The sequence below is a fragment of the Macaca fascicularis genome, chromosome 14 (assembly GCF_037993035.2).
Source record: "Macaca fascicularis isolate 582-1 chromosome 14, T2T-MFA8v1.1".
Taxonomy (NCBI): Eukaryota; Metazoa; Chordata; class Mammalia; order Primates; family Cercopithecidae; genus Macaca; species Macaca fascicularis.
The window spans coordinates 18,255,814-18,275,110 of NC_088388.1; the positions used below are offsets into that span (position 1 = coordinate 18,255,814).

Below are 19,297 nucleotides of genomic sequence, written 5' to 3' on the forward strand. Positions count from 1 at the left end.
GGGATCATTTGAGGACAGTAGGTCAAGACCAGCCCAGGCAACATGGTGAAACCCCATCTCTACAAAAACTAGCTGGGCATGGTGACGCACATCTGTAATCCCAGCTTCTCGGGAGGCTGAGGTGGGAGAACTGCTTGAGCCCAGGAGGCGGAGGTTGCAGTGAGCCGAGATCGCGCCATTGCACTCCAGCCTGGGCAACAAGAGCAAGACACTGTCTCAGAAAATAAAAAACAAAAACCCGTAAGACTCCCTGGTTTAGTAGTGTCTCTCTAAGGGAGCAGGGAAACACCCCTGCCTGCCTGTGTCCCCCGTCAAACATCATTTCTCCCCATTACAAGCACACACGAATTGGTGAGTCTAAGTAGGAATTTATTTACACCGACACTCAATCTTAGATAAGGCGCTGTCTAGGATCCACATGCCTTCCCTGGAGCTACTTGGCTTCAGGCTTCTTATCTCCGGCTTCAAGCTTGAGACTCTCCGGGGGTTGGCGATAGACTGGGAAAGCCTCCCAGGGGCTGTTCAGGTCAAATTTGCGGAACTCTTGGGCCAACTCCACCGGCTCTGCCACCACCCGCTTCACCTCATCGTCATAGCGTACCTGTAGGAGCAAAAGGCAGGCTTGAGCACTAAGGAAGTCCCTATTACAGCTACAAAGGAGCCTATTTTTCACAAGGCTATGGATGACTTCCCCAGTCCAGTTCCTCTCCGTTACTGACTTCTGTCCCAGCCTCTGTTAATAAGTCTCCATCCACACCTGTGTTACCCATCAGATCACATCCCAACCAGCTAGAGTGTGAGATTCCAAAATGTAGGATACCTCTCATGCCCTGCCAGCACCAGTCAGACTCCCCTGCTCACCACTCCTGCATCAGGAGCTCCCAACTGCCTGCTCACCCACCCACACACTCTTATAAGGTAATGGTAAGCATCTGCCCAGGATTATAGTAGTGGGTGGCTGAAAAGAGTAAACCTAAACTGGGAGATACACAACCTCAGGCTCTGGGCCCTTAGCATATTCACTGTCCAGATCTAAAGCGGTACGTTTGACATGGCTTTTCTTGTTACTGGGGGATCAAATGGATGAGGTCAGGATCATCAGGTGCTAGAGTGAAGAGGCAAACCAGGTGAGGCAGATAGCAGGAGTGGGGTGAAAGGGAGAAGCAAGGGAGATAGCCCTGTCCAGAAGTAGCCTAAGAGGGAAATAGGAGCATGCAAAGCACTAACACAGCAGGAGTGACTGGGGACTAAAAGACCAGGGCTGGAGCACCACATCTCAGCATTTCTAAACAGTTACTTTGCTATAAAAGTCACGAGTAATAATAATACACACTATCTTCCTGCAAATAAACAACCTGCAGCACCACTGAAATTCTTTATTCACGTTATTGGTCCCACCTCAGAGGTAATTCTTGAGGGCTAAACATTTGGCATCTTCCCCATCACTGCCTTCCCAGAGAGTCAGGGCAGGGTAAAATAATCCTCTACTTTAGGTTTTAGGGGCAGACTACGTCCTCAAGGCTGCCTTGATCATTAAAATTATCATTACAATAATGGATAGCACTGGCCAGGTGCGGTGGCTCACGCCTGTAATCCCAGCACTTTGAGAGGCTGAGGTGGGCAGATGGCGTGAGCCCAGGAATTTGAGACCAGTCTGGGCAACATGGAGAAACCCCATCTTTACAACAGATACAAAAATTTGCTGGACATGGTGGTGCACGCCTGTAGTCCCAGCTACTCGGAGGACTGAGAGGTGTGAGGATTACTTGAGCCTGGAGGTGGAGACTGCAGTGAGCCGTGATCGCACCACTGCACTGCATCCTGGGTGACAGAGTGAGACCCTGACACACACACACACATAGCATCAATTGAGCCTTTACAATACAGCAGGCTTCATACAGCATTTATTTATTTAGAGATAGGGTCTCACTCTGTCACCCAGGCTGGAGAGCAGTGGCGTGATCTTGGCTCACTGCAACCTCTGCCTCCTAGGCTCAAGTGATCCTCCCACCTCAGCCTCTTGAGCAGCCAGGACCACGGGCATGTACCACCATGCCCCGTTAATTTTTCTATTTTTTTGTAGAGATGAGGTTTCACCATGCTGTCCAGGCTGTTCTCGAACTCCTGGACTCGAGCACTACTCCTGTCTCCCAAAGTGCTGGGATTACAGGCGTGAGCCTACACATACATTATTTAATGCCTGCCACAAATCTATTAGTTAAGTGCTATTATTATTGCCATTTTAAGATGAGAAAGCTGAGTCAGTCAAACCAAGTAACTTGCCCCAAGTTACAAAAATGAAACTAGGATCTGAATCCAGGGCCCATGCTCTTAAACCACCACAATCCACAGACCACATTTCCTGCCATTCCCAGGGATCCCCTGAGTTCCCTGCAAGTCCCTCCCTGAGACTGTTGTCCCAGTTCCAAGGCTCCTACCTCAACGTAGCCAGATAGAGGAAAGTCTTTCCGGAAAGGATGTCCCTCGAAGCCATAATCCGTCAGGATCCTTCTTAGATCAGGGTGGTTAGCAAAGAAGACTCCAAACATGTCCCAGATCTAGGAAAGAGACTCCCTCAAACAGCCAATCCATCAAGACCAACAACAGGGGAAGGGGCTATATGGCATCCCATAGTCTCAACCAGTTCTGTAACTCTGGCCCAGAGGCAGGTCCACCATATCCGGTAACTCACCTCCCTTTCATACCAGTTGGCTGCCTTGAACACAGACATAGCGGACTCAATGGGCGTCAGCTCATCTGTGTAGGTCTTCACACGGATCCGTGAGTTGAAGCGCAGAGACAGCAAGTTGTAGACAATCTAGGGAGAACAGAAGCATCTGGAGGGATGAGATGGGAGTCCCTGGTTGGGAGAGTTCTGCCCTGTGACCCTGCTTTCTATTCTGAACCTCAAATCCTCAAGATTCTCCTATGCTTACAACTACTTCCAAAGGCCCAGGCCACAGCTCTAGCTTAGCATGTCAGCATGCCTGTGTTTGTTCATACTATTCCCTTTGTCAGGAATATTTCCCTGGTCCACCTCACAAGGCTAATTCCTGGTCTCCTGCTCATGTGTTAAGATTCAGCACAAACATTTTCTGTCTTCAAAGAAGCCTCCCAGACAGGGCCAAGTGCCCCTCCTGCTTTCTTAAAGCATCCCCCTAATATCCTTTGTATTATATGTTACTACAGTAAGCTGTTTAGGTGTCTTTCTCCTTCGCTAGAGTGTGGGGGACTCTTGGAGGACAAATACTTCATGTTATTTCTCTCTCCATCCCAGAGTCTAGCAAACAGTAGATAATCAGTAAAATATTAATAGCTAAATGTATTGAAAACTTATTGTGTGCTAACAATTTACTTGAACTATCTCATTGGATCCTCACAACCATTCTATAAGATAGGGGCAGCTTTATATTTATTTTCCAGATAAGAAAATGAAAGCTCAGAAAGATTAAACAAGGGCCAGGCACCGTGGTTCACGCCTGTAATCCCAGCACTTTGGGAACCCAAGGCAGGCAGATCACGAGGTCAGGAAATCGAGACCATCCTGGCCAACATGGTGAAACCCCGTCTCTATTAAAAAAAATACATAAAATTAGCCAGGTGTGGTGGCATGCACCTGTAGTCCCTGCTACTCAGGGGGCTGAGGCAGGGGAATAGCTTGAACCCAGGAAGCGGAGGTTGCAGTGAGCCAAGATCACGCCACTGCACTCCAGCCTGGCGACAGAGCAAGATTCGGTCAAAAAAAAAAGAAAGTTTAAACAAAATATTTGAGTTATCTGAGGTCCCATGGCCGTTTAGTGGCAGAACCAAGATCCAAACTTGAGATCTACTTGACTCTGAAGTCCCAGTTTAACTGCTATGCTCCATTGTTTGTTACAAACTGAAATTAATACCCTTACCCCCAAACCTTCTCAAATCTCCCGACTGACCTCAAAACGGTTCTGCCGAGTTGGGACATCCACTGCTGTCAAGTCAACCAGGGATTTGAACTGTGCATTGGTGTGATCCCTGAGGAAAGTCAGCACTGGGATGATGCCATCAGGATGGATACAGACCTCTAACTCATTGAAGCAGGACACCTGCACACATGGAAGGGAGGGGAGAGGGAACAAAGAGCTACTGAGGGAACAGCTAACTTCAGCTGGAGTCACCTGGCTTAATGCTGAGGGAAAAGTCCAAGGTTGGGATGGAGGAGTCTGTAGTTTCTTTGAAACCAGTCTGCCCACTCCCACATGCTCTGAGAACATGGTTCTTTCTTGGCCCAGACCCAAATAACAGTGGTACGTATTACCTGAACTTGTTGGACATACTTGGGCAAGATTTCAGCCACATACTCTCCAAAAGCTGAGAGCTGCTTGTGGGCCACATCATTCCGTGGTCTGACAGTGGCTGGAAGGAAAAAGCATATTTAACAAAGAAATGGAGAAGGCAAAAGCCAGCCCTGTATCCAGTCTCTTGGGCTTGTAAGGGATGTCAAATCCAGTAAAGGCTCCCTGCAGCACCCTGAGAAAGGGGCATGTGAAAGGTTTCCCTTCCAGGGAATAGAGTGATGAAAACTTGGGGAAAGTGCCACCTTAAGTACACAGTCCTCAGAAAGACTCAATACAGCAGCTGGGGTGTTCACCTCTTCTCAAAATTACTCTACAGTTCTTCCCTCACATTACCTGCATTTCTGCTAAAGCAGTAGTCTCAGTTCTCCTGTCAGACTAAGAGCTGTTTGAGGATGGGAACCAGAACTTTTGCTTCTCTGTAACTTCTTAGCATGTAAGTTTATACCAGGTTCTCAAGATAAGAACTTCAGGGCTTGAGGAGCCCTCACAGACTGTCTCCTTGAAACCTACTTTTTTTTTTTTTTTTTGTATCAATGAGAAAACTGAGGCCAAGAAAAGGGGAAATGCTAGGTCTCCTAACTCCCAGTGCGTGCATCTTGACTGTAACATATGTACATACTCATTCATGCAACCCTAAACCACTGAGCACTCACACATCACAAGCTACGGAATGATGGTTAGGTTTTCCTGCCTCTGGCAGCAGGCAGGCCTACTTTGTCATTCACTAGGTCTCTGACCCTGGGCAGTTTAATTCTTTGGATTGTTTCCTGATCTATAGTAAGAAGAGTAAGATACTACCTACCCCATAAGGCTGTTGTGAGGACGAAATAAGATCATTCACTAAAACGCTTAGCGAGGTGCCAGGCACACATTAAGCACTCAACGTGAGGTACTATTATTACAGGGCTCTAAGGACTAAAGGGCACATTGCTTGCTTTCGAAGAGCTGAGAGTTTAATCAGACAAAAAGGGGACCATTGAAACGGACAAGGGACAATCAGGGCCATAACAGAGAGGCCTAAGGGTACAGGGAGGGCTCGATTCTGCACGCAGGGTGAAGACCACCGCAGTCAGGTCTCCAAGATTTGCCAGGAAGACGCAGGGAAGGGCATCCTAGGGCAAGGACAGGCACCTAGGGGGCCCCGCCGACAGTTCAGGGAAGAGCGCTGCCAGCACATACTCACGGCGCGTGTCGGCCCCGGCGCTCTCCCGCCTCACCGGCAGCAACAGAACTGAGGGTCGCCCAGCCCCTGCACAGGGAGATAAAAGGCACAGACGCGCGGGGTGAGGCCTGAAGAGCTCTCTGCACTGGGCACGCCGCTGCGCCTGACCCCGGTCTCAGCTAGCTGCCCCTCTCACCCCTCGTCAGCGCCGCGGCCCCCACGATTCCACGCCACCACAGCCTAGCTGTCGCTGCCGCCGCCATGTTACCCAGACACAGACTAGGCAGCGGACGGAAAGACAGCAGGAGACGGAGCCCCAAGGGCACGGACCGGAAGCGGAAGTGTGCAGCAGATCTTCTTCCGGGCGGACGTGGAGCCTGAAGCAGAGGTTCCGGGCTCCGGGATGAAAGGAGGGAACGCAGGTGAGAAAGCGAGACAGGCAGGTAGGGAAACCGTAAGGTGAGCGTGGTCCTAGCTCCGTGTGGCAAAGCCTGGAGAGAAGGCGAGGACGCTGAAGAACCAGACGGGTGAGAGGAGGGGAGGGGGCGGGCGTTCTGGGTTCTGCACTACACACCCCTCCCCCGCTCTCAGCCAAGCTTTTGACGAGGGCGGGCGAGCCTGAGTGGGAAGAACGGTTTCCCTGGCGACGGTTTCCCAGGCGACTTCAGGTGGAGCGGGGATATTGCACAGGGCGATGGGCCTCCCAGTGCCCCGGCCTGAGGGCGGCTGGACTTGAGTTCTGGGACGCAGCCTTAGGGAGTCTTTCGAGCGAGCGGGGAAAGTAGCTCAGAAGAGAGCAAATGTGAGACTGACGTATATCCCAGGCTAGGCCTCATATGGAGCGTCTTAACTCCATGCGCGGGGAAGGAGAGGACCTGGCCACTAGGCCAGGGCGGGGGGTCCTTTTTGTCTGACTCTGCTGCCCCGAACTTCACTAGTTTTATGCCCCAGTTATTTGGTTAGTAAGGCTTTTACGGTCACAGGCCTCCCCCAGCCCTTTGCTTTCATATATTGACCTAAATCCCAAGTCTTTTGTTAATATCATGGAACGGAATTATTCCGTGTTTTCTCAGGAAAACACCCAGAGTTGGAACTTTGATTTATTTCATTAGCGGAGTGGTGCCACTGGGGAGAACGAACCCAGGTTTGGTTAAAGGATAGCGTCAGGGACATCATGGACAGGACCAGGACTAAGGCCAATCTGGACCCACTTTGCTGTCACTTCTTCCATTTCCCTCCCTGAGTTGGACAGTTGGATTCACAGATTATGGCTGTGAATTCCGCAAGTTACTCAAGGTGGTGTTGCTTTGCAGACAGCTGGCAGAGAGAGAAGTTGGCTAGCATGGAATCACCAGAGGAGCCTGGAGCATCCATGGATGAGAACTACTTTGTGAACTATACTTTCAAAGATCGGTCACACTCAGGCCGTGTGGCTCAAGGCATCATGAAACTGTGTCTAGAGGAGGAGCTCTTTGCTGATGTCACCATTTCGGTGGAAGGCCGGGAGTTTCAGCTCCATCGGCTGGTCCTCTCAGCTCAGAGCTGCTTCTTCCGATCCATGTTCACTTCTAACCTGAAGGAGGCCCACAACCGGGTGATTGTGCTGCAGGATGTCAGTGAGTCTGTTTTCCAGCTCCTGGTTGATTATATCTACCATGGGACTGTGAAACTTCGAGCTGAGGAGTTGCAGGAAATTTATGAGGTGTCAGACATGTATCAGTTGACATCTCTCTTTGAGGAATGCTCTCGGTTTTTGGCCCGCACAGTGCAAGTGGGAAACTGCCTTCAGGTGATGTGGCTGGCAGATCGGCACAGTGATCCTGAGCTCTATACTGCTGCCAAACACTGTGCCAAGACCCACCTGGCCCAGCTGCAGAATACAGAGGAATTTCTCCACTTGCCTCACCACCTACTCACAGATATCATCTCGGGTAAGTTTAGGGAGGGGACACAGCATACGAAGTTACTTGGCTGTGATGTTCAGTGAATGTTCTAGTTTAGGAGAAAGGAACCCTCATGCTTCCTGGTGTTAATTTACATTATTATTCCTGCATTCTTACTGAGATAACCTGCTAAGAAAGATTGAGTTGAGATTCAGTGTAATTGCTGTCAGAGACACAGTGTGTTAGAGGAAGAAGCCAGGAAAATTAAAGCACAACACTTAACCACACAAAAGTACTGAGGAGTGATTTGTATTATACTCTAATTTCTCCTGTACTTTGGATGTCCCGGTGGGTCTAATTACCTATGTAAATTGGTGATGAGGTAAGATATCTAAGACTAAAAACTTTTTTAGTGATGGGCCAACGTCAGGAAACAATCCTAACCCTGCAAGTGAGATATAACCATACTTAAGGTGTGAGGTTGGCTAGGCACGGTGGCTCACGCCTGTAATCCCAACACTTTGGGAGGCCGAGGTGGGCGGATCACCTGAGGTCAGGAGTTCGAGACCACCCTGGCCAACATAGTGAAATCCCGTCTCCACAAAAAAATACAAAAATTAGCTGGATGTGGTGGTGGGCACCTGTAGTCTCAGCTAATTGGGAAGGCTGAGGCAGGAGAATCACTTGAACCCGGAGGCAGAGGTTGCAGTAAGCCAAGATCATGCCACTGCACTTCAGCTTGGGCAACAGAGCAAGACTCCATCTCAAAAAAAAAAAAATAGTGTGAGCTCTATAGCTTAGTAGGTTGCTTCCGTGGCAGATGGGAGCATATCGAGCCATCCATTTTGATTTAAAAAAGCAAGGCACATATTCTGGTTTTTCTTCAGATTGTCTAAATATTTTGCCTTTTACTAAAGATTTCCATGGAGAGGAACAGTTGTGAGTCTTTACCCAACTTTTTGAGGCCTCATGTAACACGAGACTACTTTAAAAAAAAAAGCAAGGCATGCCAGGCATGATGGCTCATGCCTGTAATCCCAGCATTTTGGGAGGCCAAGGAGGGAGGATCGCTTGATGCCAGGAATTTGAGACCAGCGTGGACAACATAGCGAGACCTTGTCTATACAGAAAATAAGAAAATTAGCCAGGCGTGGTGGTGCACACCTGTAGTCCCAGCTACTTGGGAGGCTGTAGCAGGATTGCTGGAGCCCAGGAGGTTGAGGCTACGGTGATGGTGATTGTGCCATTGCATTCCTGCCTGAGCGACAGGGTGAGACCCTGCCCCCCACCCAAAAAAAAGGCAATTTCAGGTTAATTTCATGTATATGTGTATGTATGCATGGACATATATACACATGCCCAGCAGTAGTCTAATAAAGCAGTTCACATCTTTTAAAGTCCCTTACTCTGAATTTCTCTTTCGGATCGTCATTGACCATGCCTTTCCTCTGGCTCTCACAGATGGAGTTCCATGTTCTCAGAACCCAACAGAGGCAATAGAAGCCTGGATTAACTTTAATAAAGAGGAAAGAGAGGCTTTTGCAGAGTCACTCAGGACAAGCTTGAAGGTAAGGCAAATCTCTTAATTGTTGAGACTGCACACTCTCCATGCATTCTCACCATCAGGTAACCTGGCCTCTTTTTTTTTTTTTTAAGACGATTTTTGCTTTGTCACCCAGGCTGGAGTGCAGTGGCGCAATCTCAGCTCACTGCAACCTCCACTTCCCAGTTTCAGGCGATTCTCCTGCCTCAGCCTCCCAAGTAGCTGGGATTACAGGTGCTGCCACCACGCCTGACTAATTTGTGTATTTTTTAGTAGAGATGGGGTTTCACCACATTGGCCAGGCTGGTCTGGAACTCCTGACCTCAGATGGCCCGCCTGCCTCTGCCTCCCAAAGTGCTGGGATTACAGGTGTGAGCCACTGTGCCTGGCCTAACCTGGCCTCTTTGTGTGTATGTATGTGTGTCTGTGTGAGAGAGAGAGATGGAGTTTCGCTCTTGTCACCCAGGCTAGAGTGCGATGGTGCGATCTCGGCTCACTGCAACCTCCGCCTCCTGGGTTCAAGTGATTTTTCTGCGTCAGCCTCCCAAGTAGCTGGGATTTCAGACGCCCACCACCACACCCAGCTAATTTTTGTATTTTTAATAGAGACGGGTTTCACCATGTTGGCCAAGCTGGTCTCATTCCTGACCTCAGGCGATCCGCCCGCCTCGGCCTCCCAAAGTGTTGGGATTACAGGCGTGAGCCAATGCGCCTGACCTAACCTGGTCTCTTTTTGATGGCCAGGTTATGAATGGTCATCTGTTTTTGTTTTTGCTTTTTTTTTCTTTTTTTTTTTGAGACAGAGTCTCACTCTGTTGCCCAGGCTGGAGTGTAATGGCATGATCTCAGCTCACTGCAACCTCCACCTCTCGGGTTCAAGCAATTCTGTCTAAGCCTCCCGAATAGCTGGGAATACAGGCGCATACCACCACGCCCAGCTAATTTTTGTATTTTTAGTGGAGACAGGGTTTCACCATATTGGTCAGGCTGGTCTCGAACTCTTGAGCTTAGATGATCTGCCCACCTCAGCCTCCCAAAGTGCTGGGATTACAGGTGTGAGCAACCGCGCCTGGCCATCTCTGTTTTTTTAATTTTTTATATTTATTTATTATTTTTTTGAATAAGTCATCTCTGGCTTGAAGTTGATGTAAGCTGGGGAGAAGGATGTCTTTGTAACCCCAGAACCACCAATCTATGAGCTCTCAAAGTTCCTTGAGAACTACTTTCATCAAGTTAACAATCTTAATCACCCTTTGTCCAAAGCACCAGTTTATGAGAGTTTTAAAAGTTACAAGGGTGAATACAAGATTCTCCTCCCGGCATAAATTGCCTCAAAGAAAGTGACTAGAGGACAGTTGGATGCCATGCAGTAATTAGAGAGTAGTATGTTAAAGCTAGGTACAGGTGTAAAGTCCGGGATCTTAAGGATATGTGTCTTAGCAGAGCCTTAGCCTAGAACTTAACAGCTGTCATATAATTTTAATTTTGCCAATAGGAAATTGGGGAGAATGTGCACATTTACCTGATTGGGAAAGAGTCATCTCGTACCCACTCGTTGGCTGTGTCCTTGCACTGTGCAGAAGATGACTCCATCAGTGTAAGTGGCCAAAACAGCTTGTGCCACCAGATCACTGCGGCCTGCAAGCATGGTGGAGACTTGTATGTGGTGGGAGGGTCCATCCCACGGCGCATGTGGAAGTGCAACAATGCCACCGTTGACTGGGAGTGGTGTGCTCCTTTGCCTCGGGACCGGCTCCAGCACACCCTGGTGTCTGTGCCCGGGAAAGATGCCATATATTCACTGGGTGGCAAGACACTGCAAGATACCCTCTCCAATGCAGTCATTTATTATCGCGTAGGTGATAATGTGTGGACAGAGACAACCCAGCTAGAGGTGGCTGTGTCAGGGGCTGCTGGTGCCAACCTCAACGGGATCATCTACTTACTGGGGGGGGAGGAGAATGATCTGGACTTCTTTACCAAACCTTCCCGACTCATCCAGTGCTTTGACACAGAGACAGACAAATGCCATGTGAAGCCCTATGTGCTGCCCTTTGCAGGCCACATGCACGCAGCTGTGCATAAAGATCTGGTGTTCATCGTGGCTGAAGGGGACTCCCTGGTATGTTACAATCCCTTGCTAGACAGCTTCACCCGGCTTTGCCTTCCTGAGGCCTGGAGCTCTGCCCCATCCCTCTGGAAGATTGCCAGCTGTAATGGGAGCATCTATGTCTTCCGGGACCGATATAAAAAGGGGGATGCCAACACCTACAAGCTTGACCCTGCCACTTCAGCCGTAACTGTCACAAGAGGTATTAAGGTGCTGCTTACCAATTTGCAGTTTGTGTTGGCCTAAGGCTGTGGGGAGGGGAGGAGAGCTGCTCACTCCTTTTCCCTCCCCATCCAAACTCAAAGTCCCCCGGGCCCCAATTCAGAGTAATGTATTTTTTGGCACATACTAGAAAGGCAGTGCCTCAGCCCTTCCCTGAACCCATGGAGGTGTTCTGTTTGGGGCTTTTTAGACTGCTGCTGCTCAGCTGGTTGCTTGAACTGACAGTAGGCCAGCCTGTTCTCTGCCATCCCCTAGTCATTGTGTGCCTCACCACAGCTTGCTTTAGAGCAAGCTGTTTCTCAGACCTTAGGCACAGCCTCTCCTCTTTACCTGATCAATGTTAAATATAAGCACCCCTGATCCCAGGACATAAGGAAAGATGCCCAATTGTACTTTTGTTCTATAACCTATGAAATGGCTAGTTGATCATTTTTCCACAAAGAATTAGGTGTTAAGAGTTTTCCTTCGGGCTTTACTTAGGAGTATGGACTAAGCTGAAGGTGTACTTCACCAGCAAGAGTCAACTCTAGAATTCAGGACGTTCCTTCTATTGTTTTCTCATCCATCTGTCAGGAAATGTAACTTTGGTTTTATTTTTGGCTTATTCCAAGGGGTAAGCCAGAAAATAGAAATGATTATTTCTGATTAATAGCAGAAACTTTTTCAAACTCAAATATGTAAGGTGTCTGCTCTTTTAAAAGCTCTAAGCTAAGTCAAGAGCTAGGAAGTGTTGATACAAATAAAAGTTTTTGAAGGGATATGTGTGTCTGTGTTGAATTCCGAAGGGGTGACTTTGAAGGGGCGAGAGTGTTTCATTCCCTCAGGGGGACTCCTTACGTACCATCACATGGCTCAGTCTGCAGCAGTCCTGACTGCGCCCATGCTCCCACTTCTCCAGACAGGATCCCTACTCCACAGGGCCAGTGACACTCAGATTCTGACAGTGGCAAAGACCCAGAGCTGAGTTTCCTTTTTTCTAGTGCTAAGTCTTTTGAGTTGTGGTGCTAAATATTATTAGGCACAATATTAGGTACATAATAATAGATTTTTGTTAAAATACTTCTTTAGCTCTATTCAAGAAAAGAAGATGGCCCCATCCCTGTCCTGTATCCCATGAATACAAGCCACACTAAATCTTTTCCTTTCTAGCCACACAACAGTGTTATTTCAAGAAAATGAAACAAGACAGAGAAAGCAAAATTACCTATTACCTATTGGCACATTTTGGTTATGTCAAGTCTGGGCTTAAGCCCTGTGGGTCCCGTTAAGCTTTTTTTATTCTGTATCAAGCAGGAATGTCTTGAGTTCTTTCTAATCCACATACATCATGTCTTTGAAGTGTCAAAAGTCCCATCCTTTGCTGCCCCTGCAGTAACCTGCTTGTGGAACTCTTTAAGAACATCCAGCTGGCCAGGCCTGATGTGGATGTAAGACCGGATCTTGGCGATGGCTCTTACAGCCTCCTCTGGACTCCATCTGTGCACCTGAAGTACAGGGTTGAGAAATCAGCAGAGAAAGAAAGAAGCAGGTGTCAGGCCGGGCGCGGTGGCTCAAGCCTGTAATCCCAGCACTTTGGGAGGCCGAGATGGGCGGATTACGAGGTCAGGAGATCGAGACCATCCTGGCTAATACGGTGAAACCCCATCTCTACTAAAAAATACAAAAACTAGCCGGGCGAGGTAGTGGGCGCCTGTAGTCCCAGCTACTCGGGAGGCTGAGGCAGGAGAATGGCGTAAACCTGGGAGGCGTAGCTTGCAGTGAGCTGAGATCCGGCCACTGCACTCCAGCCTGGGTGACAGAGCGAGACTCCGTCTCAAAAAAAAAAAAAAAAAAAAAAAAAAGCAGGTGTCAACGTGCCCTTGACACATGAGCAGGTGCTAAAGGACTTCGAGAGTTTCATTTCTTTGGAAACTCCATTTTGGAGGCATTAAAAATCATGCTTCTTGTATTATAAATGGGAGAGTACTGTAACCACTGCAGTCAGCCAGTCTCACAATACTATGCAACAGGCCAGGTGGAAAGTCAGTCTTTCTACCCAATTCTTGCTCTGCCAAATCCTAGAAAAAGAAAGTTGCACATGAGAAGCTGAGGTCCTAAGTTCAAGACTGCCTCAGCCTACTCCACATTCTCTCCGAGCTGGGCTTTTGGTTAAAAGAACTTCTAGGAACACGTATGCAATAGATGTTTTGTTTGTTTGTTTTTTATTGAGACAGTGCCTCGCTGTGTCACCCAGGCTGGAGTGCAGTGGCGATCTCAGCTCACTGCAAGCTCCGCCTCCCGGGTTCACGCCATTCTCCTACCTCAGCCTCCCGAGTAGCTGGGACTACAGGTGCCCGCCACCACGCCCAGCTAATTTTTAGTATTTTTAGTAGAGACGAGGTTTCACCGTGTTAGCCAGGCTCAATCTCCTGACCTCGTGATCCGCCCGCCTCTGCCTCCCAAAGTGCTAGGATTACAGGCGTGAGCCACCGCGCCCGGCCTGCAGTAGATGTTTTTATGCAACTTGTCACCATGGCTAGAAAAACAAGTACTCATAATTTAAATAGGAGGGTTAACATGTCCTAAGGATACTCATTGGTTTAGAACTGAACAGAACCAAGAAAATACAGATTTCTAGCTTGCTAATTCAATTCTCACTGGGTACAAAATACCCTCCTGAGACCCTGAGTCCAGCAGAGTCCTTATGACCGAAATTTTAGTATCGTTCAACTACATACATACACACCAGTCCACAGTAACACAAGGCCAAACTTAGCTATTCACATGACTTAGAAAATGCTCTGTGGGAGCCATTTTGTAACTCAGGTTACAAAATGATGATGGACTACAGGGTATTTGTTTCTCCTAAATATTTTTAAAGCATCCCACCTGCCAATCATGACAAATTAACAGGCAGAATCTAGTTTGGAGCCTGTTTCCAGAAACTAATATCCAGAACTTGACTCTGGAATACTTGAAGAAACTTGAGTACTATAAAGCTGAAAATGATCATCACTATTATCTACAGTATTGTTCCCTGACATGGTATTAGAACAAGTGTCTAGCCTTTTGCTGGGGTTGAATATCTTTTGCAACTCCATTTTTAGAGTGCCCGCTGTAGCCAGCACTTGATGTAATTTCTTATTTAAACTTCATGATACATTTAGTTTGAGAAAACAGCATTAGGTATCAGTCACTTTTGCTGATCCTCACTGGCAGGCGGCAGAGCCCCAGGTTAGCCTGTCACAAGGCTCAGGTGCTTTCCATCATACCACACCACCTCCCAACAGCCTGAAATCAAGCACACAGCTCCTTCCAACAAGGCCCACCAGTAGACCATGCTATTGAAGTTCTGGAAATCTGCTATAAATGGGACCAGAAAGATTTTTTTTTTTTTTTTTTTTGAGAGAGGGTTTCACTGTGTCGGCCATGCTGCAGTGCAGTGGCACAAATCATGGCTCACTGCAGCCTCTACCTACCGGGCTCAGGTGATCCTTCCATCTCAGCCTCCCAAGTAGCTGGGACTACAGGTGCACACCACCAAACCGAGCTAACCTTTTGTATTTTTTGTAGAGACGGCTTTGCCATGTTGCCCAGTCTGGTCTCAAACTCCTGGGCTCAAGCCATCCTCCCACTTCAAGCCTCCCAAAATGCTAGGATTGTAAGCATGTACCACGATGCCCAGCCCAGAAAGAACTTTTGTACCTGAATCAGGTATGCTGCCACCATAGTGGCACTCCTGGAGCGCCCAGCCTTACAATGCACGTAGACACACTGGCCCAGCGACTGGTACTTGAGAGCAAATTGGACTCCCTTCTGGAGGTTGTCCAAGGTAGGGATCCCAGTCATGTCTACTGTGCTGAGCCGCAGCTGCTCGACTCCTAGTCTCTTCCACTCCTGGAACCAGGTCCACCAGTATGAAAAAGAATGAAAAAAACCTGATGTGGGTGGGATGATAAGGGGCTCCTAAGAGGCAGCAAAGCAACAGGGAAGTTTCAGGGTTTACTACAATGGGAATACACTGTTTCCTGTTTTCTAAAATAGAAACTCCTTACAGAAATGCTTTTTTTTCCCATTCCGGGTGAGGACAGAAATGTCTTTAAAATGGCTGGCCTACATAGTTGGTTTTTCATCAAACAGCAGCTATGCTGCTGAGTTAGAATTATGTCCAAGATTTAAAGTGTTCCTTTTCTTTTATTAAGACAGAGTCTCGCTCTGTTGCCCAGGCTGGAGTGCAGTGGTGTGATCTCAGCTCACTGCAACCTCCACCTCCCAGGTTCAAGCGATTCTCCTGCCTCAGCCTCCTGAGTAGCTGGGCCCACAGGCACGCGCCACCAAGCCTGGCTAATTGTATTTTTAGTAGAGACGGGATTTCATCATGTTGGCCAGGATAGTCTCAAACTCCTAACCTCAGGTCATCTGCCCGCCTCAGCCTCCCAAAGTGCTGGGATTACAGGTGTGAGCCACCACACCAGCAGGTAAAGTGTTCTTAAACTACCCTTTGTGTACTTGAATATTTAGCTGCAAAATATTAGCTATATATATTTTAGCTGCAAAAAATTCAGCTGCAAACATCTTAACATTTTATTTCGGCCGGGCATAGTGGCTCACGCCTGTAATCCCAACGATTTGTAAGGCTGAGGTGGGCAGATCACCTAAGGTCAGGAGTTCGAGACCAGCCTGGCTAACATGGTGAAACCCTGTCTCTAATAAAAATACAAAAATTAGCCAGGCCTGGTGGCGGACGCCTGTAATCCCACCTACTAGGGAGGCTGAGGCAGGAGAATTGTTTAACCCAGGAGAGAGAGGTTGCAGTGAGCAGAGATCACACCATTGTATTCCAGCCTGGGTGACAAGAGAAAAACAACATCTCAAAAAATATACATATTTTATTTTAGAGACACGATCTTGCTATGTCGCTCAGGTCAGAGAGCAGTGGTGTGCAATCATGGCTCCCTGCAGCTTCAAACTCCTAAGCTCAAGCAGTCCTCCCACCTCTGCCTCCTGAGAAGCTGTGACTACAGCTGCACGCCACTGTGCCTCGCTAATTTTGTTATTTTTGTGTGTGGAGATGGGGGTCTCGCTATGTTGCCCAGGCTGGTCTCAATCTCCTATCCTCAAGCCATCCTCCTGTCTCGGCCTCCCAAAGTGTTGGGATTACAGGCATGAGCCACCAGGCCCAGCCAGTGTAACTTTTTTTTGTATAATTTTGGCACCTGTGTAGTGATTCAGCTGCAGATTTGGGGTACAATATTTTGCCAGGGCTTTCTATTTCTCTGTCCATAAGTCTCCTCTTTTTTTACCACTTTTTTTTGAGGAAGCACATGGTAGAAAATAGGGTTATCATTTTAAAATTAAAAGAATGGGCCAGGCGCAAGACTCCGTCTGGAAAACAAAAAAAACAAAAAAAAATTAAATTAAAACAATGCACTGACCTTCATTAGTGCAATGTCATCACTTACAAAGAAGAAATAGGTGGCCAGGTGCGGTGGCTCACACCTGTAATCCCAGATTTTGAGAGGCCAAGGTGGGTGAATAGCCTGAGGTCAGGAGTTCGAGATGACTCTGGCCAACATGGCGAAACCCTATCTCCACAAAAAATACAAAAATTAGCCAGGCATGGTGGCGGGCACCTGTAATTCCAGCTACTTGGGAGGCTGAGGCAGGAGAATCACTTGAACCGGGAGGCAGACGTTGCAGTGAGCTGAGATTGCACCATTGCACTCTAGCCTGGACAATGGAGTGAGATGTGAGACTCTGTCTCAAAAAAAAAAAAAAAAAAGAAGAAATAAGAGAAATAAGGTCTTTGGCAACTGGGCAAACTTTATGCTTTAAGACTTCAGATATCCTCCAGCTACTCTTATTATTAACCTCTTAATAATGAGTATCGGAGACTGTATGGTTCTGAATGAAGGTCAGCTTTTTTTTTTTTTTTTTTTTTTTGAGACGGAGTCTCCCTCTGTCGCCCAGGCTGGAGTGCAGTGGCCGGATCTCAGCTCACTGCAAGCTCCGCCTCCCGGGTTCACGCCATTCTCCTGCCTCAGCCTCCCCAGTAGCTGGGACTACAGGTGCCCGCCACCTCGCCGGGCTAGTTTTTTGTATTTTTTAGTAGAGACAGGGTTTCACCATTTTGGCCAGACTGATCTCAAACTCCTGACCTCACATGATCTACCCACCTCAGCCTCCCAAAGTGCTGGGATTACAGGCGTCAGAGCTACCACGCCTAGCCAAGTCACAAATATTTCCAGCCAAGTCACAAATATTTTTAAGGTTTCAAAAAATCCTCAGGTTGAAATAATAGTATCTTCATCATGCTATATCAGTAAAACAAAGGAGAAAGATAATTGTTTAGTGCTATTAGATGCCAAACACTATAAAGATAGGGCAACATTTTTAATCACATTGTAGATAACATCTTCTTTTTTTTCGGGGGGGGGGATGGAGTCTCGCTCTGTCGCCCAGGCTGGAGTGCAGTAGCCGGATCTCGGCTCACTGCAAGTTCCGCCACCCGGGTTTATGCCATTCTCCTGCCTCAGCCTCCCGAGTAGCTGGGACTACAGGCGCCCGCCACCTCGCCCGGCTAGTTTTTTGTATTTTTTTAGTAGAGACAGGGTTTCACCGTGTTAGCCAGGATGGTCTCGATCTCCTGACTTCGTGATCCGCCCGTCTCAGGTTCCCAAAGTGCTGGGATTACAGTCTTGAGCCATCGCGCCCGACCAGATAACATCTTCTAATAACCATTGTGGAAGATTCCACAAACAAGCCAGTCACATTTAATGAAAGTTATGCTTTAGGCCTAAACTTCGTTATGAAAGAACTTTGTAGTTCCACCATGATTTCTAACATATGACTAAAAATTCCCCCAAATCAGAGCCAAATTAACTCTACAGTTTATGAAAAATGTGGGGAGGGGGACGTATTAAGGGGGTGCTTTTCTTCTTATAGTTGGCAGGGCCTTCATCTGGAATCGTTAACACTGGGAATGCTGACCCATACTCAGAGCTCAAAGTGCAGAAAGAATGAATGAAATCAGGAAGGCACAGGAAAGTTGCCTTTCAATTTTAGTTTCTGATTTTGTTTACTGAAATAAGAATACATTACATTCGTTCACAAAGGAGAAATCAGACTTTGTCAACTTGCACTTTTTTTTTCTTTTTTTTTTTTTGAGACTGTTTCACTCCTGTCGCCCAAGGCTGGGCTGGAATGCAAGATGTCGGCTCACTGCAACCTCCACCTCCCCGGCTCAAGTGATTCTCCTGCCTTAGCCTCCCAAGTAGCTGGGACTACAGGCGCACGCTACCATTCCCGGCTACTTTTTGTATTTTTGTAGAGATGGGGGCCTCGCCATGTTGCCCAGGTTGGTCAGGAACTCCTGGGCTCAAGTGATCTGCCCGCCTCCTCCTCCCGCCTCCCAAAAGTGCTGGGATTACAGGCGTGAGTCACCGCGCCCGGCCCAACTTGAACTTTTAAATAAACGCCTTTCACAGTTTCTAGCCTACCTCCAGGTGCCGTTTAGAGGACCAGACTGGAGGCAAAGCAGCTTGGGACGCCTGGCTCTGGGGCATGATGACCTCCCCCAAACTTCTCTAGCCGTCCCAGGCCCAGGGCGGTGGGCTAGGGGAGCGGGCCCCCGAGCCTGCCCCGCGGCCCGGTCCCTCACCTGTGAAGAGTGGCACAGGAACCTCGTCTCATACTCCTCGTTCATGGTGATCACCCCGCGCACGTTCTCGTCCTGTACCAGCTGCCGAGGCAAAGAGGTGGCTCAGCAAAGACTGTGGAGACCCCAGCGGCCCGACAGAGACGGAACGGCGGGGACGGGGCAGGTGCCCGGGCTCCCCGGCCTGGCTCACCTGGCGCGTCAAGCTCCGCAACGGCAGCGCGCCCAGCAGCACTGTGGGGTCGATGCGGTGGTACCAGTCCCGGTGCGCCCGACCCGGCACCTTCCCGCGGAACAGGGTGTAGAGCAGCGTCGGGTAGAAGAGCACCCGCGCCAGGCCGGCCTCCAGCAGCGCGGTGGCCGCCATCCCGCGCCACCCGGCCCGGCGCAGAGGCGACCCATCGGCCCCC

General features: G+C 48.5%; 3 protein-coding genes and 1 non-coding gene across 9 annotated transcripts; 2 read left to right on the forward strand and 2 right to left on the reverse strand.

Annotated features, from left to right (window-relative positions):
* Positions 1–351: 351 nt before the first annotated feature.
* On the reverse strand, positions 352–5,774 carry NDUFS3 (NADH:ubiquinone oxidoreductase core subunit S3). Its single transcript, XM_005577929.4, has 7 exons — positions 5,690–5,774; positions 5,515–5,580; positions 4,292–4,389; positions 3,930–4,079; positions 2,693–2,818; positions 2,439–2,558; positions 352–601 (listed from the first exon to the last, which is right to left on the reverse strand). Exons 1-7 carry the CDS (start codon positions 5,754–5,756, stop codon positions 434–436), a joined length of 795 nt encoding a protein of 264 aa, XP_005577986.3. The 5' UTR covers positions 5,757–5,774; the 3' UTR covers positions 352–433.
* A 98-nt stretch (positions 5,775–5,872) lies between these two features.
* On the forward strand, positions 5,873–12,009 carry KBTBD4 (kelch repeat and BTB domain containing 4). 5 transcript variants are annotated; one of them, XM_065529483.2, is made up of 4 exons: positions 5,873–6,020; positions 6,807–7,424; positions 8,838–8,944; positions 10,415–12,009. In XM_065529483.2, the coding sequence occupies exons 2-4, from the start codon at positions 6,836–6,838 to the stop codon at positions 11,273–11,275; spliced, it is 1,557 nt and encodes a 518-aa protein (XP_065385555.1). In that variant the 5' UTR covers positions 5,873–6,020; positions 6,807–6,835; the 3' UTR covers positions 11,276–12,009. The 5 variants fall into 5 exon arrangements, with proteins under 5 accessions (XP_065385555.1, XP_065385556.1, XP_005577983.1 ...); XM_065529484.2 differs by having other exon boundaries at positions 6,811–7,424; XM_005577926.5 differs by having other exon boundaries at positions 5,873–5,915.
* Positions 8,244–8,360, forward strand: LOC123568999 (U5 spliceosomal RNA). The gene has a single exon (XR_006692531.1). It is a non-coding gene; the product is annotated as a U5 spliceosomal RNA (small nuclear RNA).
* A 384-nt stretch (positions 12,010–12,393) lies between the features above and the next one.
* On the reverse strand, positions 12,394–19,297 carry PTPMT1 (protein tyrosine phosphatase mitochondrial 1). 2 transcript variants are annotated; one of them, XM_005577930.5, is made up of 4 exons: positions 19,081–19,297; positions 18,891–18,971; positions 14,936–15,127; positions 12,394–12,735 (listed from the first exon to the last, which is right to left on the reverse strand). In XM_005577930.5, exons 1-4 carry the CDS (start codon positions 19,252–19,254, stop codon positions 12,577–12,579), a joined length of 606 nt encoding a protein of 201 aa, XP_005577987.1. In that variant the 5' UTR covers positions 19,255–19,297; the 3' UTR covers positions 12,394–12,576. The 2 variants fall into 2 exon arrangements, with proteins under 2 accessions (XP_005577987.1, XP_073869749.1); XM_074013648.1 differs by lacking the exon at positions 14,936–15,127.